General features: G+C 35.5%; 1 protein-coding gene and 1 non-coding gene across 3 annotated transcripts; one reads left to right on the top strand and one right to left on the bottom strand.

Annotated features, from left to right (window-relative positions):
• Positions 1-836: 836 nt before the first annotated feature.
• On the top strand, positions 837-3,555 carry LOC122071272 (trihelix transcription factor GT-3b-like). 2 transcript variants are annotated; one of them, XR_006138126.1, is made up of 3 exons: positions 837-1,717; positions 1,818-2,460; positions 3,015-3,555. XR_006138126.1 is itself a non-coding variant. In XM_042635600.1 (2 exons), the coding sequence occupies exons 1-2, from the start codon at positions 1,433-1,435 to the stop codon at positions 2,397-2,399; spliced, it is 867 nt and encodes a 288-aa protein (XP_042491534.1). In that variant the 5' UTR covers positions 837-1,432; the 3' UTR covers positions 2,400-2,575. The 2 variants fall into 2 exon arrangements, 1 of the variants encoding a protein (XP_042491534.1); XM_042635600.1 differs by lacking the exon at positions 3,015-3,555 and having other exon boundaries at positions 1,818-2,575.
• A 13,382-nt stretch (positions 3,556-16,937) lies between these two features.
• On the bottom strand, positions 16,938-17,044 carry LOC122071295. Its single transcript, XR_006138132.1, has one exon. It is a non-coding gene; the product is annotated as a small nucleolar RNA R71 (small nucleolar RNA).
• Positions 17,045-24,418: the final 7,374 nt, after the last annotated feature.

Here is a 24,418-nt window from a genome sequence, read left to right as displayed (position 1 = left end):
TACGTAAAATCATCCATTTCCTTTGTTCTTCCTTTTCCCGACTTCCGTGTTGTTGGTGCCTACCAAAAAAAAAATGGTTTTGATGATTGGGACCTTGGTCTGGGACCACGGAAAAGAACTGTCCCGGATCGTCTTTTTCTTACGAAACTGTCCCAGATCGTCCGTGAAACACTTATTAGATTCAGAAAAACAACGTCTCTGATCATCCAGATCATTCAAAATGTTTGGCCAAAATCCTATATTTAGTGGGTCCCAGTCCCACAGGGGAAACGCGTATACGGCTTAAAGGATTGACAGCTTTACTTTGTAATCCCCAATAAACCAAGTCGGTGCAAGGTGCGACCTGCTGTGGAAATGTGAACCATCGAATATATGGGACCCAGTAGGCTCATCGGGCCCCATTCTATTCTACGGCTAAATTATATTCTGATAATATATAGGTCCAATCAGACCAAAGCCTTTATCGGTAATCACTGCATGTGAGCCACGTGGCTAACAAGTGGAAATGAAACAGTGCACGTGGTCCAAGAGGACTAGCGTAACCGCGTCCCCTGAAAAGAAGACTAGAGAAATAGGAAAAAAAAAGGAAATAAATTGGACGGCTCACAATCCTCTAAAAATAAGAAATAATTTTGATAGCAAAAGAAAGTTCAAATTCATGCAAAATATAGCCATGGACCGCCCACGTAGAGAAACTCATACCCCTGCATTTCACAGTTCACACGGTCTCCATTAAAGGCTCACAGAAAAGTTTTCTATAAATAACTTCTCTCGCCCTTGTTTTATTTATGGAAATAATTTTGAAAGACCCACGAGAGAGAGAGAGAGAGAGAGAGAGAGAGGGGGGGGTTGAAGTGTCTATGGCGTAAGCGTGACGCCATGGAAACGCCAATGGGAACAGATGGAAGAAATAAAAAAGGGTAGAGAGAGAGAGAGAGAGAGAGAGAGAGGGAAGAAGAATTGAAGAAAGGTATTCCTTTCCGCGTAGACAGATAGATAGATGAGCCTGAGAGAGAAAGAAAGAAAGATCAGAATTCAGAAACTGTTTGGGATTATTAAAAAGAGAAAAAAGAAAAGAAGGGTTCTCAACTTCAATCAATACTCTCTCTCTCTCTCTCTCTCTCTCTCTCTTTTATCGGGAATTCTGAAGAGAATCTGTAACAACGACGACAAACGCTCCCTTTGACACCCGGCCAATCTAACAGGAGTAGAGAAAAAAAGAAAAAAAGAAAAAAAGAAAAAAAGAAAAAAAGAAAAAAAGAAAGAAAGAAAGGTTAAGGACTCTCTCTTCTTCTTCTTCTTCTTCTTGTCCTTCTTCTTCCCTTGTTTTCACTCTCCGTTCACACCTTATTCTTCCCTTTATCCTTCATCTCTTTCTCTCTCTTTCACCACCTTCTCTATCTATCTATCTACCTATCTATCTCGATGAGCTATGGAAGGGGGTCATCCTCATCCTCATCCTCATCATCATCATCATCATCATCATCATCACCTAAGTGTTAACATGGTGGACACAGGTGACCGGTTCCCTCAATGGAGTCTCCAAGAAACAAAGGAGTTCTTATCAATCAGAGCAGATCTGGATCGTACTTTCATGGAGACCAAACGCAACAAGCTTCTCTGGGAAGTTATCTCTTCCAAGATGAAGGAAAGGGGTTACACTCGTAGTCCCGAGCAGTGCAAGTGCAAGTGGAAGAACCTAGTAACTCGTTACAAAGTAAACTCAAAACTCCTCTTAATTATAAGTTGCCCTTTATTATATTCACATATTCTTATTTATTCAAAGAGTTATTAATTTCTGATGAATCCAAATCCAGGGATGCGAAACCATGGAGACTGAATCGATGAGACAACAATTCCCATTCTACAATGAGCTTCAGGCAATCTTTACAGCCAGGATGCAGAGGATGTTATGGTTGGAAGCAGAAGGTGGGGGTGGTGGTGGGAGTGCTGCCGCCGCTGCCGGCGGCCGTTCTAAGAAGAAAGGGGTCAGATTATCTTCTGATGACGAAGAGGATAATGAAGAAAGTGATGAGGATAATAAGGTTAGTAGTAAGAAGAAGAGGAAGGGGAAGACCACTAGTACTACTACTAGTGGTGGTGGGAGTAGTAATAGTAACAATTTGCAGGAGATATTAGAGGAGTTCATGAGGCAACAAATACAAATGGAAGTGCAATGGAGAGAAGCAGTAGAAGCTAGGGAGGAGGAAGGAAGGGTGAAAGAGATGGAGTGGAGACAAACCATGGAAGCTTTGGAGAATGAAAGGTTGATGATGGATAGAAGGTGGAGGGAAAGAGAGGAACAAAGGCAGATGAGGGAAGAGTCCAGGGCAGAGAAAAGAGATGTTCTTATCACAACTCTACTAAATAAGCTAAGGCGTGAAGATAAAGACTTGTAGATTTGTTTAGTTTGGCTTTTTTGGGAAGAGGAATTGCAGCTACAAGAGACACTCTTGAGAGGTTTGTCTTAGAACTCTCTTGTTTCAATAGCTTTTTTGTATCTTTTTGGGGGTTTATTAGAAATTAATGAGACGATGTTCTTCATTCTTAGCTATCTTGAAGACTTGTTCAGTTCTGTGTTTGGGTTTGTTTTCTTTGTATCTTCTTCTTCTTCCTTTCTTCCTCATTACTACCTCAATGCGTACACGTTAGGCTACCTTTCTTTAAGCATTAAAAATCAAATCAATGCGTGCACGTTAGGCCAACTTTCTATTATATATATATATCATGTAAAGAAAGGCCCCAAAACCCCATTTCCCACTTATTTATCAGTATCTAAAACCCTAGGATCTTGATAAAAATTAATAGATCTAGCACAAGAAATCAAGAAAAAGGTTTGCTTCAGCTAAAAGTGATCCAATTCTTTTATGCATGGGACTTGGTGACCTAGTTTGTACTACGTAGAAAATACCTTGGCTATGATGTTTTGAAACATATGTGCATGGTAAAGTCATATTACTGTGAGATTCATGAAAATGTTTATCACAGGATCATTCACAAGTATCTAGTTGCAGGTACCCTTTTGCAGCTCTCACCCAAAAAAAGAAAGGTACCCTTTTGCAGCTTTAGTAGTAGATTTACTACATTCAAGGCGTTGTGGTTGAATGATCACTCTTCATAGTGGGATTATGGAAATAAATGGAGTTCCATTGGCATTTAGGGGGTTGGGGATTCTGAATCCCCTGATATGAAGGTGCAACTAAAACTAATGGATCATAGCCAAAAAAAAAAAAAAAGGAGAAAGTTTCAATAACAGCTGTGAGAGGAATAAAGATGGAAGGAATTCTGATTGCCCTATCCAAGGAGGGAAAACTAGTCTCCACAGTACTCCTTCAGCATTGCACCTTTCTCGAGATTAGTCGTGTCAGTTCATTTATTTTCTCCTTGGTAATAAGGAGGTTGGGATGTTTGTTTGTTGATAGTCTTCAGGGCCTCTTCCACCCTTGGGGGAATGCCCATAGGGAGTTTGGAGGGCTGACATTTCTTGTATGTATATGTGTTTGGACAAAGTTTTTCCTTCACCCATGGCTGAATGATGGGATGATTCAGATGTGACTCTTCTCTCTCCCCAACCAATAGTATGGGTCGCGATTGGCCACTATGAATGTCATGGCCTTAGAAAAACTCAGCCGATTTCCCTTTGTATCTGATAAATTTGGTTACTGATTATTAAAAAAAAAAAAAAAAAAAAAGGAAAAAAAAAGAAAAAAGAAAAAGATGTGAGAGAGACAACATAGAGCAATAGGGGTACTAAAAAAAGCAAGAGATTTGTTTTTTAGTCGCATGATAATTAGAATCAATTATAATTTGTTACATAATCTAACTCAATTTGACATTTGAACAACTTTTGAAGGAAGAACATGTGAAGTTGGAGTGAAACTTTTTGAAGTTAAGGATAATTAATCTTTCATAATTGATGTAAAGACTTTGGGATTCAACAATAGCCATGAACATCAATCCTTTCAATTTTTTTAGTGTTGCTGGTGATAAGCCAAATATTGATGAGGGCTTGTAAAGGATTGGATGTGAAGAGATTCTTGGTTTCATCTAATGGGTCCCCTTCCTTCCCTTTTTCATCAATGAATTGCTTATTGGGAGAATATAAGGAGTTGGTCGGCAATCTTTTGTTTGATGATCTCTCTCCTTGTTGCAATGGAAAACTACATTAATAATGTGGATTAAAAGATGTAAAGGCTTTCATGGTTAATTCTATCCAAGCATGAAGAACTTAGGGATAAGCTGCTACCTATAATATCTTGAATACATATATAAGTTAAACCTAATGAATTGCAAGGTGGTGATTTGAACCCAATGACATGCACAAAAAAGGCTTGAAACACCTAATTGCTTGTTCATCTATCAAGTGTGAACTTTCCTGAACATGTACCGTGTACCATTTATTCCATTAGTTTTCATGAACTTGGGTATTTTCTTGATTTATATGAAATAAATGCTTGGCCAGTATGATTTTGATTTTGATTTTCAGTTAATTTTCCTGCATGCTATGATTGATCTAAGAGAGTGTGTTTACCCTCAAATATATTTTAATCTATTTCTACATTTTTGCTTTCTCCTTCATAAATATGATCTATCATCACCAACCACAGACTAGTAGCTACACATTTATTTTTTGAAGGAACTACACATATAATTTGCAATAGTAGGCCTTAATCTGATATGAAAGAGAAGGTATAAGGTAAGCTATTGATCACTTAAGAGGACCCACTAGCCTAAGAGAAATGTCCAATATGGGTTGATTTGTCAACTCATAATTGAGGATGAAAGGCTGGAAAAGAGATCAGATACCAAAATATATTCATTAATATATATATATATATATATATGAATGCTTCCAAAAGGGAATTCTTGACTCTAATCTCATTCAAGTTTGGTTGGTGCTTATATTAAAAGAGAAAAAACCAGAAGGGGTTAAAACTAATGATCTCAAGAAAATACTATAAATTACAATTCAAGAGTAAATTAAAGTATTCCAAGATCAAAATAGAACTTCATTAATGCTTGCAAGAGGGTATGTCAGTTGGCAAGGTCCAACACCTCACAATTGAAAGAGGTCATGAGATCAAATCTCCTTAGGGCCTACCTAAATATATATATATATATATATATAAACCAACGACATGGTGCTTAATTTTACCATAAGCTTCGCATGAAAATAAGATGCATAGACCCATAAATCATTTCAAAGTATAAAAGTTAAAACCATTATCCAAAAATAAGCATACATATTATTTTTACTAATAAAAAGATCATATAAATTGTTCTTGGTTTGGAGGAGCAAATTTCCAATATTTTCATCTTTTCTAAATAACACAAATGTTCTTTGATATTTTTCTTCTTCTTATTCTTCAATTAATTTTAGTTAGGATCCTTTTAATGAACTTGCCTTTCATTACTTTCTAGGATTGTTATGGTAAAAGAAACAAAAGAATACGGTTGATCTTTATATTTGACTTTCTATTGGTTCTACTATTGTGCTGAAGATATTTTGCATGGATGTGCAAACATGGAATAGTAGTTGGTCCTACAACATACTTACCCCACATTATATATGCCTATGGCTCTATATGTTCACATACACATGCAAATGTACATGGAGCATCAAAAATAATTAAGAGACAGACAGAGAGAGACCCTAAAACACCTCCCACTTGTCCTCCCCCAACTTGTCATTAGATATATCTCCCTTGGTTTTTAAACCTATGATGGCCTTCCCTACTTGTAATTGGATATATCTCTCCTGGCTTGTGATATAAGGTGACATTAACTGGGTAACTGATTTGATAAAGTATCCTTATATTTATTTTGTGTAATTTTTAATAATAAAAAAAATCCATGTCCGTTGTCAAGATAAAATTTCAACTCATATGACCATTTTATTTTCATTATTCAACGAAGAAGCAATGAGAACAAGTTGACTGAGAAATGGTTTTCCATTGGTATTAATTGACATTGAGCAGTGCTTTTGTGGAGATTTCTCCTCCCTAGTTTTCTTTTATTCACATCTAGAAAGTCTAGTGTCATGTTAAACGTTTATTTCTAAGCTTTGGTCAATTGTTCTAATTATTAGGGTTAATTTTAGGGATTTTGTCAATTAAAGGTTAAATTAATTGTAAGTCAGCCATCTAGAAGACCCCTCAAATGGATTGGGCCTCATGTAAAAGAAGGCATTAAAAAAAAAAAAAACCATGTAATGCAATGTAATTGGAAGGGCCCTAGAGATTGAATCTTTTGGATACATATGTGAGGATTCAACACCTATCCCTTTTGCTTCCGTTTATATCTCTGGGACAAGTGTTAGATACTCATATACACGTTTAGGTGAGTGTACGTATAGAGGATCCAACTTTGGGTCCTCCAAGATAGTCAACTCCAAGGTCCTTTTATAGTAGTGTTCATATATAAAAAATACCAATGGGAGGTTAGGAGCATCTTGGAAGGGGGGGTTTGGAAGGTATTTGAAGTTGTTAAAGGGGTTTATTCAGAATTTATCATTATTATTTTTGTAAATGGGCATAATTGTCTATCAAACCAAAGAAGCATATTAACCCATGTCTATAAAGATGTGAATCTTTTATTTTTGGACAGAGTTTTCCTTCACCTACGGAAAAGAAGAATTTTTTCCCCAATAGGTGTTAGGGTCTGGAGATAGATATCAGGAACAATGAAAGAAGCTTTTTTTTTTCTCTTTTTCAGGGAGGAGTGATTAACACCGTAGGATGGTGGCTAAACCCTCTTCCACTAGTGGCAGAACACCCCCCCTCCTTTTTTTTTTTTTAATTCTTAACAGTTTTCCTTTAGCAACTGATAGAAACAAAAATATTTTACAAGATTTATCTTAAAAATAAATGATAATTATATAGCCAAATAAATTTGAAATTATTTTACTAAATTGTAATACCAAATTTTTTGAAAACAGCTTCCAATTTATTTTCATTGGCATACTAGTCAGTGGTATTACCATACCCAAAATATCGATCATTGTAAAATCAGGAAAAGTATTTAAAAAAAAAAAAAAAAGACGAAGATAAAGAGCAGGACATACAAAACAAAATCTGAATTTCCTGGAAATTTCCTAATTGACACAAGTGGAGCCTTGAGAGTTGAGACAGTCTACTTTGGGTTTGACAACTCTTGTCAAGAATCTTTGGTCTCTATGGTCCGAGACAGAAGATGACACTTCGTCGTAGTGTGTTGTGTGTAGAATGAGATGGGCTTAGATGGGCTGGGGCTAAGCCAGTTTTGTATCCTAGACGTGGATTTACAAGAAATAGTAAAGCAGTAACGACTAATAAGAGCCTTCAGCTGATATGCGGTCTGCAGTAAAACATTTTTAGGCCAGCCAAATAAGTTTTTCTACTTGGACTGACTAGATATAACTTCACTCACTACAAAAAACACGAAAGTTTTTTGGCCACCTATGGAGGAGGGTTTGTCCATCATCCTAGGGTCTTTAATACTTGCTTCCCTATGGTATAGGGTCGAAAATATCCTTCCCATTATTCCTGATGCCCTTCTCAAGGTATTTACTGTGGTGGGTGAAAAGAAATTCGGTCTTTAAAAAATAATTTATTTATTAATTTAATTTATACATTTAATTGATTCCAATGACTTACTTATTGATGGGTCAAAAATTAGACCCTCCCTAAAATGTATTTACATCCATAAGAAAACAAAATATGTTAATTATTAAGAGTATCTTGGGGCCAAACTGCTTTATAACTCTAGTTGCTCATAGTCGCTCATAGCTTGCTATGTACTTAACTATTGGAGTCATGGATTTAGTTCTCGGTATTGGTACTGGTATCAGTCTTAGTTGATATCGATTCATCTTGATTGATATTAGAGAAGATTGGTGGGTATTGATCACTTTTGTCTCTTGCTTTTCAAAAAAATACTTTTTTTTTTTACTATTTTACCCATGAAACGATACAGATAATCAATCTAGATCAATCAAGAATCGAAGATCAATCTCAATCAATACTGATACAATATGGACGATACAACCGATACGATACCTAAACTTGAACCATGATAGGAGTACTATGATGAGCATGAAGTTCCAAGTCACAGATCAGTGTGGAGTTATCCAACGAAACCACCAATACCAATTGGTGGTGTATTTTCAATCCTTGAGTCAAAGGAGGAGCCTATTGAAATATATAGCATAATATGAAAAACTAAGAAAGAACACTTGCCTAGATCTAGGCTCATTTGGGCATCCTACTATAGAAGCCCACTTAAGAGATTCACAAAACAAGATATAGAAGCCCACTAAAGAGATTAAAAAACACTTAAGAGATTAACAAAACCTTGTTTTGAAAAACAAGATATAGAAGTTCATTTACACGAGGTGTTTAATGCTCTTCACTACTTTATGTGAAAGTTGAATAGTTTTCATTTAACCTTGGCATGACCATGCAGTTGTAGGGTCACTATAATCATTTTTTTAATTAATCTTTGAGTTAAAACTACTACTAAAAATTTCATGACATAATATATAAATACACAAAAGCAAACATAAATACATTTAAAATTTGAACTTTCTAAATTTTAAATAACCCATAACGTGGATTTGTAAAATTACATACATTTAAATATTTAAAAAGTATTAAAATTTCGTTATCTATATGGATTACATGAAATCAGGTTTATACTTCCCAACTTGGGCTGCATTATTTTAATGTATAATATTGAATATAATTTTTCTAAAATCAGTTTTATAGTATACCTCGATATAAACCATTCATATGGATGATACTCCGGGTTAAAATAAGTTCAGCACAAGTTGGCATGGGAAAAAAATTCTTTCATTTTCAAGAGAGTGATGCTTGGTTAAATATTTATTGCTGTATGATTAATTAGAATATACACCATCTGATTCTTCAAAATAAAATATTATTTTGATGTTTTTGTTAAAGGGCATATCCAATGTACGAGGCTCTGGTTACTGCAGGGTTTGGGAGTGCTCATAATGTACAGTCTTATCCCCACTTCACAAAGAAACTGTTTTCCAACTCAAACCCACGACCACTAGATCACAGTGGAACAACTTTACGGTTGAGGGTGTTTAGCAAAAAAAAAAATCTTTTTCAGGGTGTGACATTAGTACTGACACTAGACTTTGTTTATGGTGTGTTTACATCCTATTCCAACCTTAACTCTATAAAGATCAAATCATTAACTTGTTATAGGTTTTAGATTATTCTTTAGGACCGAGTTTCCTTGTTCCCACGGTGAATGGGAATCTGTTTATAGCAAGATGTCTAGACCGCTCAGGGGGTGAGGGGCGCGGGGCCTCCTCCCTAGGATCCACATGGTTTCTATTTATTTATTTATTTTATTTTATTATTATTATTATTATTATTATTATTATTATTATTATTATTATTATTATTATTATTATTATTATTATTATTATTTAAGGAAGAATCGTAATTTTGGGTTTTATCTGTTGTTATATATAAAATTGATTGTGTTTATCCAGGTATAATACAATACATATGGCAAACTGGTATATTCGAAAAAACACTTCTTATTAGAGCTATTTACCTTCTCATATATTTGTTATTAAAAGATTAATTACAGGTTACAATCATTCATAATAAAATAAATTTTTACTTTGATAATCTGACATCATATTTGATCCTATTTTCGTTTGTACTCAACTCCCCCTTTAATTTTTCCCTTGATCGGTTAGGTAATACACAGCCAAGATGGTTAAATTCATCTAATCATGTATCAAAATATCGAGGGAGAAGTAGAAATTCCTCCACCTTTATAGATGCTTGAAAGGACATCTGTAACTTACCTCTCCCCCTACCCCCTCAAAATAAAAAATAAAAAAGCAAGGAGAAATTCAAATCAAAATGGGAGTGTTCTATTATAAAAGATGAATCATCATATGTTAAGGAAGAATAAGCCAAGAAGGTGATGAGGCAATCCGGTAAGGAGAAACCCAAATCAAAATGTGAGTCTTCTATTCTAAAAGATGAATCATTCTATGTCAAAGAAGAAGAAACCAAGAGGGTGATGAGGCAATCTTTTTATATATATTTTTAAGGGTGCTCTTCTTTCTTAATTTTATATTCTTATTCTTTTATTTATTGATTTTTCTCTTAGGTTTTTTCTGTTTTGGAAGAGTAGGAATATCATTTGTGTAGTTGATAAAAATAATTTGGTGGCCAAAACCATTAAATAATTGCCATTAATGTTCCTAAAGGCAAAAGGATGCTCTCTAGTCGTGCGGACACAGAGAAAGCAAAATGATGCCCTCACCCTTCTGAAATATATATAAAAAAAAGAAAAAACCTAGTCATATTGATGCCCATGTGGATCACCTCATTGACCTCTATACTAGCATAAAGGCTATGCGACTAGATAATATTATTTTTACATGTTCTAAATATGTTATTAATGTGTTCCTACTTTTTGACTATTCCATGATATTAATTTATTTTAAAATAAGACCACGCAGCCTAAAATTTAGGGTCATTTGATTAAGCATTTGATTATTATAAGCAGCCCAAAGCATGGTTTATGATTAAGCCATGGTGAATGGCCTAAATAAAGCATCTGATTCATATCACATTGTAATCTTAAGGATAAGAAGGCCCATCTTGGGTTCCTAGTTTTATACTTTATTAGCAAAAGTTATTGATATTTTTCACTGAAAAAAATAAATAAATAAAAGAGATTCTTTGGATTAAAGGCATGTTGCAGTTGAACAACTAGTAAGGAGTATTAACATTTTAAAATGGAAGAGAGTTTATCTTAGGACTATGGTTTTGGTAATGATGTAACACATATTATCATAATGCCATATAAAATAGAAAATGAGATCGATGATTACAAAATGTCAATCATAATTACTAAATATAAAATAAAGAATGAGAAAAGACAGAAATCCAATCTCGTACAAATCAAAATTCAAGTAGATAGGTGCCTCTTGGACCGGCTGTTTCAATTTGATGATGACAAAACCAATTGAATGGGCACCATTTGTAATGATCATTAATTGTAAATTGAGTTTATTCAAAGCCTTCTTATGCCTATATTTCTATTTTTTTTTTTCTCGGTAACTTCAAATTTATACTGTATGGGGAAGGTGGTGGTGCAATAGTTGCATGTTATGCTGCATCCAGCACAATTCCCACTTTAGAATTGTCATTTTGCACTAGCATCAAAGTTGGTGCAAAGATATAATGAAAAAGTCAGAGTGTGAGAAGGGGTCATGAAAGAGAGTTTTTTTTTTTTTTATATGAAAGATTAATTTGAAAAAATAATGTTGAAGATGAAGGGGGAAAAAAGTTAATAAAAGATAAAAATTTCATAAAATAGATTTTTTTTTAATCAATTCCTATCAAGGGTCCATAGACCAATTAGGACAATAGTTCAAAGGCTGCCAGATGGCATCCCAACTCAAGAAAATGGTGGGGGGGGGCCCGCAGGAGAAAGAAGGGGACACTCAAACTCTAGACATGCCTATAAGAAGACTGCTTTACAAACAATTCTAAATCCAACTACAATAGGCAATTGATGGTGTACATGATATTTTTTCATAACAAAAATAAAGGCATGCAAAAATAAAAATTATTTCACAATTATTGATTCACCATATGACACAATCTTATTAGGTTTTTGCCTTTTGTTTTACTAATTCCATGGCATGGGGTAGCACAATGCTTTTAGTAGGAAACCATTTAAAGTAATAGAATAACACTGGACTTCTCAAATGTGGATACGGATGTAGCATTAAACTCTAGAGCAAGAGAAGTGAAAATAGTGGCACATTGAGGGATTCGAATGGTTCCAATCCCTTCTTTAATGATGCAGTTTGCTTCTTGTTATGTCATTGGCAAAGATCAAGTTAGCTATAAATTTCACCACTTATGTTTACCTATGTATTAAAAATCAGAAAATTTTGGGTTGGGGATAACTTGATAAGTTTCTAGCTTAGTGGAAGGTCACTGGTTGAACCATCTTACCACCTACCTTCTTGAATATTAGTAATAGTAGTAGTTTAGTAATTAATGTAGCCCAGTGGAACCGGTTACTAGCCTCTCTTGAGTCCCCTATCTATCCCTTTTGGGTCCCTATGTGGCCGATGTGAGTCTAGCATAAAAAGGGACGTAAAAATCAACTTGAAAGTAAACATCTTTATGTCATGATTTAAATATCTCTTCGTGTTGGTCAAATTTATTCTTGTGCCTACAACTGCATCTTATAAATTTCATCTTTTTTTTTTAATATTGCTTTTGTTGATGGCAATGGTGTCTTTTTTTCTTTTATATATATATAAATATTTATGCATTCATAAACTCGTGTGGAATACATTGGTCAAGGGTTACAATGCTCCTTCAATCACTGAATATAATGTGGGGAGACTATTATACATGGAATAGACACGGCTTTGCAGGCAAAGAAATCTGGCTAAGCATTAGCTTCCGTAGGAATATATGAGAACTTACAATCCAAGGATAGAAAAAAAAAAGAGGATAAGTGTAGAATATCTGGATGGCAATGATGTCCGTCGACATATTTTCAACCACAAACTATTCCATGTAGACATTAGAGTATTCAATCGAACATAAGCAAATAGGGTTTAAGGTTCCAACTGTAATTTGCACCAGAAGGTGATATCTCAAAAGGAATACAATACTTGAACTTGAGATGCACAAAAGAAGAGTATTGCTCTAGCAACAATTGCACGATTAGAATGATAGCAAAACGATCCTTCTACTCTCTTCTAGGGTTCGAATCCTTGATTGATACTCAATAGAAGAAGTAGATAATAACAGAGTGAGCACTCCATTGATTTTAGCTCTCTCTCATGAATCCAATGCATAGCGCACTAGTTGCAGCTTGTGCTGGTAGAGCAGGCACCAGGTTTATGGTCTAGGGATTAACTCCTGTCACACGCATTCCCTTCCCCCCTTTTCCTATCATCCCCCCTCTTGTAGGGGTGTCAATTCTGAGCCCTCACCGATAGGACCGATAGGCCCGATTAAGCCCGACATGTTTACGGTCCTATTATTAAACGGATGTTTACGGTGCAAGTAGCAAGCCCGTCGGGTGTCCGACTGAACCGAAATGTATATATGCTCAGCTTGACCGACTCGTTGAAGCTTGACCCAACTCGACCCCCTTTAATACTACATAAAATTTCTATTTTGCCACTACTAATAAAAAACGAATTAAGCTTTCTCACCCTTTGCTTTTTAATAGGAATTGATTTATTAAGCTTTATTTTGTAAGTTATAAAGGTCATAATCTCTTCTTTTTCTCTGTAAGAACAATCATACTCTCATATCATTTCTCTTTTTTTATTAAAGATTTGTCTCACATATTTCTGGGCATTCAACTAACTTAGGAAAAGAATTTTAGGGTAGGCATGTTTAAAGCCTGATTAGAGCCCGTTTAGACTTAAAAAAGTCTGTAGCACGGTTAAGGCCCGATTAATACCCATTTAAGGAAACCCGATTAAAGCCCGACACCGACCGACCGACCCGATTATAAACCATAACATGCCCCCCAAAGCTAGACCCGTTTACTTAAATGGGTGTTTACGGTGAAAGGCTTTCAAGTGGTCAAACCCGATTAAGCTCGATCGAGATCGGCCCCTCTCAACTAGTTGACACCCCTACCCTCTTGTGTGTGTGAGTAAAGTCCCCTTGGGCAGTTCTATAGGATGGTAAAAAAAAAAAAGAATCTCTCTCTCTCTCTCTCTCTCTCTCTCTCTCTTTCTCTCTTTCTCTCAAAGCAATAACTAATATCTATGTTACAAGCAAAGTGGTGGGATTCTATTGAGTGATCCTACGAAGGTTGTCTGATTTGAGTCTACACACTTTAGTAAATACAATTATTTATTTAAGTATACAATTTTATCCAAATAATTGAACATTTACTTATTACGATAGCTTGGGAAAGATAAAACTTAAAACCCATTTAATTGATCAAAACAATTATATTTAAATTCCTCCACTAAATAATATCGTATAATGAATCTATGAGCATGAATAGAATCTCCGTCAAAAACCTTAATCGGTCAGAACAACTTATTTAGAAAATATTGACCATAGATTGGACATAAACATTTGTAAAAATATTTTTCAAATTTAATTATTTAAATAGATTTGTAAACAATTTATAACATTTCCCCTGAGCTCGAAATTTCCTCAAATTAATTTTAGTCATGTAATTCGCTCAAGATTTCATACTGTTTGGGAAGTGAATTTCATATTGAGAATATCTTCCATTCACAAATGAACATGTGTATCTAGTACATCGATATATACTTACTATAGGCATCAACTTTAGAAAACTAAAACATACAAAGTCCAACTGCAATGGTAAGGACTTTTAAGTATGGAGATTAAAAAATTATGGAAGAGAATTGATGAGCACATTCATGTGTGAAATCTAATGTAGTAAAACATGGATTTTACATATTCAGAATGGAGCTACCTTGGGTTTTACTCTCTTTTTGCAGGTTTTATATTTTCAAAGCTTTAAGGACTATCAGACGCTATATCTCTAATTTTACACTTAAAGAGGTCTTATTTCTTTTCATGGTTGCGAAGAGGACGAAATTCTGAGCAAGATGAACGTGTTCAATTGTAAGTACACATTCGTTTTGTTAACTGTACAAGTGATTATTCTTTTCAGGCCGAAAAAAGAATAATGGATCAGAACTGAACCGAAATGCAGAACTAACCCATCTACAGTTGTCCCAAGAGTATAAGGAATATTCTAAATACCAACAAGGATCGATGGATCACATCCTTAAGTGATTGAAGATTCATTTTTGGTAACAACAACTACCTATTGTAGTTAGTGATGCAAAATCCCTTGCTTACTATCCCACGTTTGAAGAAGAGAGAGAAAAGAAAAAAAAAAAGAAAAAAGAAAGCAAAATCATTAGAGATTCCCTACTTCCTACGATTCTCTATCTTTTCTCTCCTCCACCTCATCAACAAGATAAAATTTTTTTTTTTTTAGAAACTAAAATCGTTAGCTTCCCTCCCCCCATTCTCTATATAATGGAATTAATACAAGGGGAGGAGGCACTTTATTCTTCTTCTAGGGTTTTTTCTTAGTTACTCTGTCTCTTTCTCTAGTTTTCTCTTTCTTTAGCTCTAGTTCTAGGTTTATAATCTAAACACTTTGTAAGTTCTTTTTATTCAATTAATGCAAGCACTTTGGTTTTTTATTCAGTATTTTATTTTTATTGTTTAAACAATTGAAGTTGTAATTTTCAAGTTCTAGTTCTAAGCTTAATTCTATGTGACAAGAACAAGCTATGAAGCATGTCTTTCAAGTTCAATTTTTTTCTTCAGATTTGTTTTCTCTAGTACTAAAAATTTCAGATTTGGTTTATTCCAGATCTGGTAGTATCTCAAATCAATCAAGTTTTCAGTTCAAGGGTTAAAGTTCAAGTAAGTAGGCTCATTCAGTAGTCTTCTCTCCCCCCTCTCATTCCCTCTTCTGGCTATCATTTCTTTCTTAATTTAGGATTTTAATTTCAGTCGTTACATTATTGCTATCCCTTTCCCCCAAGGTTTATGGCTGGTGTATGTGTTGGTTTTACCTCTCTTAGCCATAGAACCATCATTTTATTATTTTTATTTTAATTGTCTCTATTTTTCTAAAACCAAGTAGAGTAACCCTTGTAAGAGTGACTCTCTGGTCAAGTAGGAAAGCTCATATTATGATGCATCTCTCGGGCTAAGTAGAGAAACCTACTTGTGAGTCTCTCTCTAGTTTTGTCCCCTCTCTTTTACTTTATTTTTATTTCAGTATTTTTTTTTCCTTCATTGCTTTTTAATTGCGTGGGGTGTTTATTTTCAGTTATTTATTTATTTAATTTTAATTGTCTGGCTTGCATATTTAAATTATTAGATGACGAATGGTTATGACGTTATTTTAGATACATATGTTTATAATGGTAATTAGAATTAGATCACAAGTATTAATCGGATCACTTTTGCATTATTAAAAGAAGTAAAAAAAATAAAGTAGCTGCTTTCCCTATGTTCGACTCGTAGCTACACTGATCCGTACGCTTGCGGTTATATTTTAAAATCTCAAACAAGTTTTTGGCACTGTTGCCGGGGAGACAGTTCCATATTATTTTTTGCTTTCTTTTGGTAAATCGAAGTGCTTTGTTTGCTTTGTTTTGTTTTTTCATTTCTCTTATTGAATTCCTGAGAAGAACAACTTGCAATAATAGTTGTATTAGTAGAGATCATTATGCTTCACAGTATGATAAAGACAGATTTTGCCATGTAGCAGTACCTCAGGAATTGACCTGAGCAACCCCAAATCCCTGTCGGTAAGCTCCCAAAAGGCTAAAAAAAAAAATAAAAAAAAAAAAGTTTTGCTATCCATTCTTTTATACTTGTCTTACTCTAGTTGTGGGGAGTTTTTTGTTGCATGAGTGTTAGGTGGGTACATAATACTAAGAATCGGTTAGAAAGAAGAGATCTAACAAGTAGTGACTTTATACATTTGCTTTCTTTAAAACCTTTCAATATGGGAGACCAATATCAAAATCCTTCACCTAAATCTCTAAAAGATAGGTTTTACCTTGCTAGAACAGCTCAACCTTCCTGTATAGTTCTACCACAAGCCTAGGGCAATAATTTTGAACTCAAATCTCAATACTTAACTATGTTGCCCCACTTCCATGGGTTGACCTCTGAGGATGCATACCTATTTCTAAGGGAATTTGAAGAGGTATGTGTTATAATTAAAATCCAACAACTTTCTGATGATGTTGTTAAGCTTAGGTTTATCACTTTTGTATTAAAAGACTAAGCTAAAAAGTGGTTGTATAGGTTACCCACAAATTCCATAACCTCATGGTAACAGTTCACAATTGTTTTCCTTAAGAAGTTTTCCCAACTTACAAGACCAATAAGCTTAGAAGTGATATCCTTCAGTTTAGGCAAAAGCCTAATGAGTCATTTTCCAAACTTATAGAGAGATTCAAGGATCTACTCCAAGAATGCCCTCACCATGGCCTAGACTTATGGCATTTATGTCAAATAATTTATGAGGGTATTGATTACCCAACTAAACAAATGATAGAGTCTATGTGCCCTGAGGGATTCACATCCTTTACAGATGAAGGAAAGACATAGGAATTCTTAGTTGACTTAGCTGACAAAACCCAGGAGTGGGAATCAACCCAAGAGAGTGAAAGAACCATAGGAGGAAAAGGATATTTTGTGGATGTGATAGTAGCCATGGAAGCCCATTTGGATAGCCTAATCAAGCGAATTGAGGCTATTTTTCCTAGAAAGCCATCATCAGTCAATTTGGTTAAGATTTGTGCTAGGTGCCAGTCCCCTGGACATGTCATAGAAGAATGCCCCAACACCTCTGGGGGCACTTCTAATGATAGTGTTAATGCCTTATACCAGAATAATCCATATAGTAACACCTATAATCCAGGATGGAGAAATCACCCAAATTTCACTTGGAATCAGGACAACCAAGTAGGGCCTTCCAATTTCTATAATCAAGGTCAACCTGGACCCCAAAGGCCTCCCTTTGCACAATAATCTTTTTCCCAAAATACTTTTCCTAGGTCAAATGTAGGACCTCAGGCTAGTTTTCCTAGGGCCCCTCTTCTATCATCTTATTAGCAATCCCCTGGGTTTACCAATACTGGAGAGGCAAGTAGAATAAGTGACTTAAAAAAAAATATGGCCCTCCTTATGACAAGCCATTAAAATATTACAAGAGAACTCACTCAAGTTGTCTCAATTATACATGAGAGGGAGAAAAAAACTTTACCCATTCAACCAGAGCCTAACCCTAGGCATCATCAGCCTGTTAGTTCACAAACACCAACAAATATAGTATAAGGTCAGACCCAACAAGGGCCCTCTAACCAATGTAATGTTGTTTATGCCCTTAGGAATGGTAGAGAGTACCAACAGAGCATTCCCAAATCTTCCCCATCTATTACTCCTGTTAACTCTCCTTCAGTTGAGGACACAAGTGTGCCGCTTGTTCCAGGTTCGTCTGATGAACCTAAAGATTCTTTTAAAACTAAAGATGATTTGGTTGAGGAAACCAAAAATGATTCTTTTGAAAAATGGCAAATCCCTAACAGTCCTTATGTTCATCCTATCCCATTTCCTAATCGCTTGGTACACAAAAAGAAGACTGCTTCCATAGATAAAATTTTAGAAGTTCTCAAAAAGGTAGAAGTGAACATCCCTCTTTTGGATGTCATATCCTAGATCCCAACCTATGCAAAGGTACTGAAAGATTTGTGTACTCACAAACGTATCACTAGTGTGCCCAAAAAGGCGTTCTTGGCAGGTAACATTAGTTCTATAATTACTTAGCCTCTAGCAGCCAAGTATAAGGATCCAGGGAACCCTACCATATCTTGTGTCATAGGCAACACCTACATTGAGCATGCCTTACTTGACCTTGGCACAAGTGTGAATCTTTTACCTTACCTTGTGTACAAGCAACTTGTATTGGGAGAATTGAAAGCCACTGGAACTACTCTTCAGTTAGTAGATAGGTCTGTTAAGATTCCTAAAGGGATGGTTGAGGATGTCTTACTAAAGGTGGGGAAATTTATTTTCCTTGTTGATTTCATTATGTTAGATACTAAGCCCTTCTCAACCAAGGATGAGATCCCAATAATTCTAGGAAGACCATTCTTGGCTACCAGTAATGCATTAATCAACTGCCGGAATGGTTTCGTAAGATTATCTTTTGGTAACCAAACTGTTGAGTTTAACATGTTTAGGATAGGCAAGCAACCACATATGGAAGAAGAGATCAATATGCTTGAGGAATTTCTAGATTTTTTTGATGATTTAGTTACCAACTTTGATATTGATTTTGATTCAGAATTCCAAGAGTGTATGATGATGGTAGTGAAAATTTCTTTTCTGAAGTCTTGAGTCTTCACACACTTGTGGAGCCCTTAGGACCCCTTTCCAATTCCATTCCCAAACCTTCCATAGTTGAGCCCCCTAAGCTAGATCTTATGAAATTGCCATCTAATTTGAGGTATGCTTTCCTAGGGCCTGACTAGACTCTTCCTGTAATAATTTCTTCAAATTTGAATTCTAGCCAGGAAGAGGAATTACTTAAAGTGTTACAAGATAATAAGGAAGCCCTAGGTTGGACCATGGCTGATATCAAGTGTATAAGCCCTTCTATTATGCAACATCATATTCATCTTATGGAGGATTCCAAACCATCGATGGAACCCCAAAGAAGAGCTAACCCAGTGATGATGGACACCATTAAGAAAGAGATCCTAAAGTGCTTGGATTATGAAATAATTTATCCTATTTCTAACAGCCAATGGGTAAGCCCAGTTCACGTAGTGCCTAAGAAGTCTGGTGTGACTGTAGTTCCTAATGCCAATAATGAACTAATTCCAACTCGTGTCCAATCAGGGTGGAGAGTGTGTATAGACTACAAGAAACTTAATTTGGTAACCTAGAAGGACCACTTCCCATTGCCATTCATTGACCAGATGTTAGAGAGGTTAGTTGGACATGAATACTATTGTTTTCTTGATGGATATTCTGACTATAACTAGATCCCAATTGCTTTAGAGGACCAACATAATTTACATGCCCATATGGAACATTTGCTTACAAGCGTATGCCCTTTGGGCTTTGCAATGCCCTTGCTATGTTCCAACAATGCATGATGAGTATCTTTTCTGACATGGTCAAAAAATTCTTAGAAGTATTTATGGATGACTTTTCAATTCATGGGAATTCCTATTCTGAATGTCTTCATCATCTTTCTCTAGTTTTAAAATGGTGCATATCTAAGAATTTGATTTTGAATTGGGAGAAATGTCATTTCATGGTTAAATCTGGTATTGTTTTAGGCCATGTAATATCCAAGGAGGGAATTTAGGTAGATAGAGCTAAAGTGGATTTAATTGATAATTTACCACCTCCTCAATCTGTTTAAGGACGTTCGGTCTTTTCTAGGGCATGCAGGCTTCTACAGAAGGTTTATTAAGAACTTTAGTCAGTTAGCCCGACCTCTCACTTCATTACTTGCCAAAGATCAAACTTTTGAGTTTTCTAAAGAGTGCCTAGAATTCTTCAAACAACTTAAGAAGGAGTTGACCAATGCACCCATTGTTCAACCACCTATTTGGACTGAACCTTTTGAACTGATGTGTGATGCTTCAGATTTTGCTATAGGAGCGATTTTGGGTCAAAGGATTAATAAGTTGCCCACTATCATTTACTATGCTAGTAGGACCTTAAATGATGCACAACTCAATTATACAACCACTGAAAAAGAATTTTTAGTGGTTGTGTTTGCATTAGAAAAGTTTCGGTCTTACTTAGTTGGTTCACATGTGGTGGTGTATATTGATCATTTTGCTCTCAAATACTTAGTTCAGAAGAAGGATGTCAAAGCCCATCTCATTAGGTGGGTTTTACTTTTGCAAGAGTTTGATTTATAAATTAGGGATAAAAAATGAGTTGAAAACCTAGTTGCAGACCATTTATCTTGGCTTCCCAATTCCTTAACTGTCGATTCTCCAGTCAACGAGAACTTTCTAAATGAACAATTATTTGCAATGTCTAGTGAACCATGGTTTGCTGACATTGTCAACTTCTTAGTTTCAAGTGTGACTCTGGATCACTGGTCTACCAAGATAAGCATAGTTTTCATTCCTAAGTTAAGCACTTTTTCTGGGATGATCCTTATTTGTTTAAGATATGTCCGGATCAGATTATCCGACGATGTGTTCCTGATCATGAGCAACATTCCTATTCTCTCTTTTTGTCATGATCATGCATGTGGTGGACACTTTGGACCTAAGAAAACTGCCACAAAGGTTCTCCAATGCGGATTTTATTGGCCCACTCTTTTTAGAGATGTTTTTGATTTTTCCAAGGCTTGTCCCGCCTACCAGTCTTTTGGCCATAACAATAAGAGGAACATGATGCCCCTCAACCCTATTTTGGTAGTTGAGATCTTTGATGTATGGGGCATCGATTTTATGGGATCATTCCCTTATTCGTTTGGGAATTTGTACATACTTTTGGCTATTGATTATATTTCGAAATGGATAAAGGCCATACCTTGTAAAACTAATAACCACAAAGTGGTGCTCCAGTTTCTAAAAGAGAACATTTTTTCCCGCTTTGGTATACCACGTGCAATAATTAGTGATAGGGGTACTCATTTTTGTAATTGGCCTTTTGAGGCCCTAATGAAAAACTATGGGATCACCCATAAGTTATCTACCCCTTATCAACCCCAAACTAGTGGCCAAGTGGAGGTGTCTAATAGGCAGATCAAATAAATCTTGGAGAAAACTTTTAATCCCAACCGTAAGGATTGGTCCCTTAGGCTCATTGATGCCTTGTGGGCCCATCGGACTGCATTCAAGACCGACCTTGGTCAGTCTCCATACCATTTGGTGTATGAAAAAGCTTATCACTTACCAGTTGAGTTGGAGCATAAGGCCTTTTTGGCTATCAAGAAGCTCAACTTTGATTTGTCTGATGTGGGAATTCATCGTAGGCTCCAACTATCTGAGTTGGAGGAACCTAGGAATGAAGCCTATGAAAGTTCTGGGATTTACAAGGAAAAGACCAAAGCTTTCCATGATAAGCACATTCTGCGTAAATCTTTTACAATTGGTGATAAGGTCTTATTGTACAACTCTCGATTGCATCTTTTTCCTGGTAAGCTTAGATCCCGATGAGATGGCCCGTTTATTGTCCATAATGTACATTCCCATGGGCCTGTGGAGATTTTGAATGTAGAAACAGGGGTAATTTCAAAGATTAATGGTCAGCATTTGAAACCATTCCTCGAGTTTCCTACTACTGGTAGTGAAGAGGTCATGGATCTCCTGATCCATGAACCTCTTTACATTGATGACTAACTTTTAATCAGGTATGACTCCCTTGTATTGTCTTCATTTTTAATTCTTTCCATGCATTGAGGACATTGTATGACTTAAGTGTGGGGGAGGGAAACCAATTTATGCTTTTTCCATTTTGTTTTATTTGTTTTTTTTTTTTTTTTTTTTTTTTTTTTTTCAGCTTGCTAAAGGTTGAGTCCTACTTTGGCTTTTGGCTAATGATCATACCATTTGGTTGCTTCATTAATGTGGAAAATAAAAGTTTTGACTAAGGTACCCATTTTGAATGTATAAAAACCCTGTTGAGAAGAAAGAAACAAGCCTGTGTTTTGAGATGGGACTTTATTTTGAAAAATAAGAGACCTCTGTTTTATGGTGTTGGACCATATGTAAGTCTGTGGGTTCCTTGTACTTTTGATTTGGAGTTGAGACATTCTTTTTAATTTGGCATTAGTTGACAAATGCACAATTTTAAATGAAATGTGAAATGTGGTATAAAGCAGAATAAGAGTTGATTCCCTTAGAACTAGATAGGTCATTGCACCTCAGGAAGCGTGGTGTCTTGATCGAAATACCTAGGGAGGAAACTTTTGAAACAACTCTAGCATCACTGTCTTTGTGGGCATATACAAAAAGTGAAGCTACATAGTAACTTGGGTGTCTGGTGTTTGCTCCACCATGTCATTCAGGCCAAAAGTAGTGGAGTAGAATAGAGTTTATTAAGAGAAAAAAAAAAGAAGAAAAAATGTGCAAATGTCATTAATGCTTGGCAATATGTTTTGATAGAAAACACTCCAACACCTTAGTCATTGGTTCCCTATTTCTTCACAAGTGGTTTTACCTTAAGATAAGGATATTTTGGAAGAGACGAAGTGAGTTCCAAATTAAGAAATATGCTAGTCCCTGGAATTGATAAAGGGTAATAAAAGTTCAAGTTTTATTCTGAATTTTGAGTGTATATTCACTGCAAACACCCACGAGACACAACTCGTCCACTAGGGGTGACCTAGGGGTTTAAAGGCTTGTTACACATGCTAAGTACAACCGTGATTCCAACGAAAGTGAGTTAGGTTTTTTGTTTTTATTCTTTTTCTTTTTGTTTTGCTCGAGGACTAGCAAAGTCTAAGCATGAGAGAATTCTGATGAGCACATTTATGTGTGAAATCTAGGGTAATAAAACATGCATTTTATATATTTAGAATGAAGCTACCTTGGGTTTTACTCTCTTTTGGCAGGTTTTGTATTTTAAAGACTTTAAGCATTATCGGGTGTCATATCTCTCCAACAACAACTACCTAGTATAGTTGGTAAGCTATGGTGTGCAAAATTCCCTTGCTCACTAGGAGGTCTCAAGTTCGAATCTCATGGTTGTCTTTTTTTGGAGAATTTTGTTGAAGATTTCCTACTTTTCACTCACTTAAAGCACTAAGGGCGTGGAGGGGATTTCTACATCAAATTAGAAGCAAGGAAAATCGTGGGAGGGGTTTCCTGCACAAGAAGAGAAAAAAAAAGAGGGAAAGAAAAAAAAAAGGGGAGAAATAAATCTTGTCCAAATCTTCTCTCTCCTCCACATCATCACCAAAAGATTGTCCATATCACACAAAGCAAGAAGGAAAATCATCCCTAGGAGGGAGAAAAAGAAGAGATAAATAAATAAATAAAAAAAAAAAGGAAAGAAAATAAGCAAAAACAATTATAGGAAATTTCTCCAAGTTTATTTCTCTCTTCTCTCTCCTCCACCTTAGCACTTTTGGTCTCAAAAGATCTTACTACCAATTGTGGGTTTCTCCCTTTTAGGGAAGAGAAATTTGTTACCCTACCTCTCCATTTGCTATAAATACAACTCATGTAAGAGGAGGGGGGACAATTCATTCTTCTTCTAGGATTTTTTTTTTTAGTTGCTTTATCTCTTTCTCTAGTTTTATCGTTCTCTAGCTCTAGTTTTAGGTTTATGCTTTAAACACTTTTGTAAGTTCTTTTCATTTAATTAAAGCAAGCACTTTTGTTTTTGATTCAGTCTTTTATTTTTATTGTTTAAGCAATTCAAGTTGTAATTTTTAAGTTCTAGTTCTAGGCTTAATGATAGGTGACAAGAACAAGCTATGAAGCATGTCTTTCAAGTTCAATTTATTTGTTTTTTCAGATTTGTTTTCTCTAGTACTAGAAATTTCAAATTTGGTTTATTGCAGATCTGATTTTTAGTACTGATAGTATCTCAAATCGATCAAGTTTTCAGTTCAAGGGTTGAAGTTCAAGTAAGTAGGCTCCTTCAGTAGTCTTCTCTCCCCCTCTCATTCCCTCTTCTGACTACCCTTTCTTTCTTAATTTAGGATTTTAATTTTAGTCTTTACATTATTGCTATCCCTTTCCCCCAAGGTTCATGGCTAGTGTATGTGTTGGCTTTGCCCCTCCTAGTCATAGAACCATTAATTTATTGCTTTTATTTTAATTGTCTCGCTTTCCCTAAAACCAAGTAGAGTAATCCTTGTAAGAGTGACTCTCTGA

This window comes from Macadamia integrifolia, unplaced genomic scaffold (genome assembly GCF_013358625.1).
Source record: "Macadamia integrifolia cultivar HAES 741 unplaced genomic scaffold, SCU_Mint_v3 scaffold_19A, whole genome shotgun sequence".
Classification (NCBI taxonomy): Eukaryota; Viridiplantae; Streptophyta; class Magnoliopsida; order Proteales; family Proteaceae; genus Macadamia; species Macadamia integrifolia.
This window is presented reverse-complemented; position numbering and strand designations above follow the sequence as displayed.

What these genes read in the sequence shown, in the direction of transcription:
- LOC122071272 (XM_042635600.1), top strand. Translation starts at nt 1,433, where the DNA reads ATGGAAGGGGGTCATCCTCATCCTCATCCTCATCATCATCATCATCAT. An exon ending in ACCTAGTAACTCGTTACAAA is followed by an intron (nt 1,718 to 1,817) that starts GTAAACTCAAAA and finishes ATCCAAATCCAG; the next exon opens with GGATGCGAAACCATGGAGAC.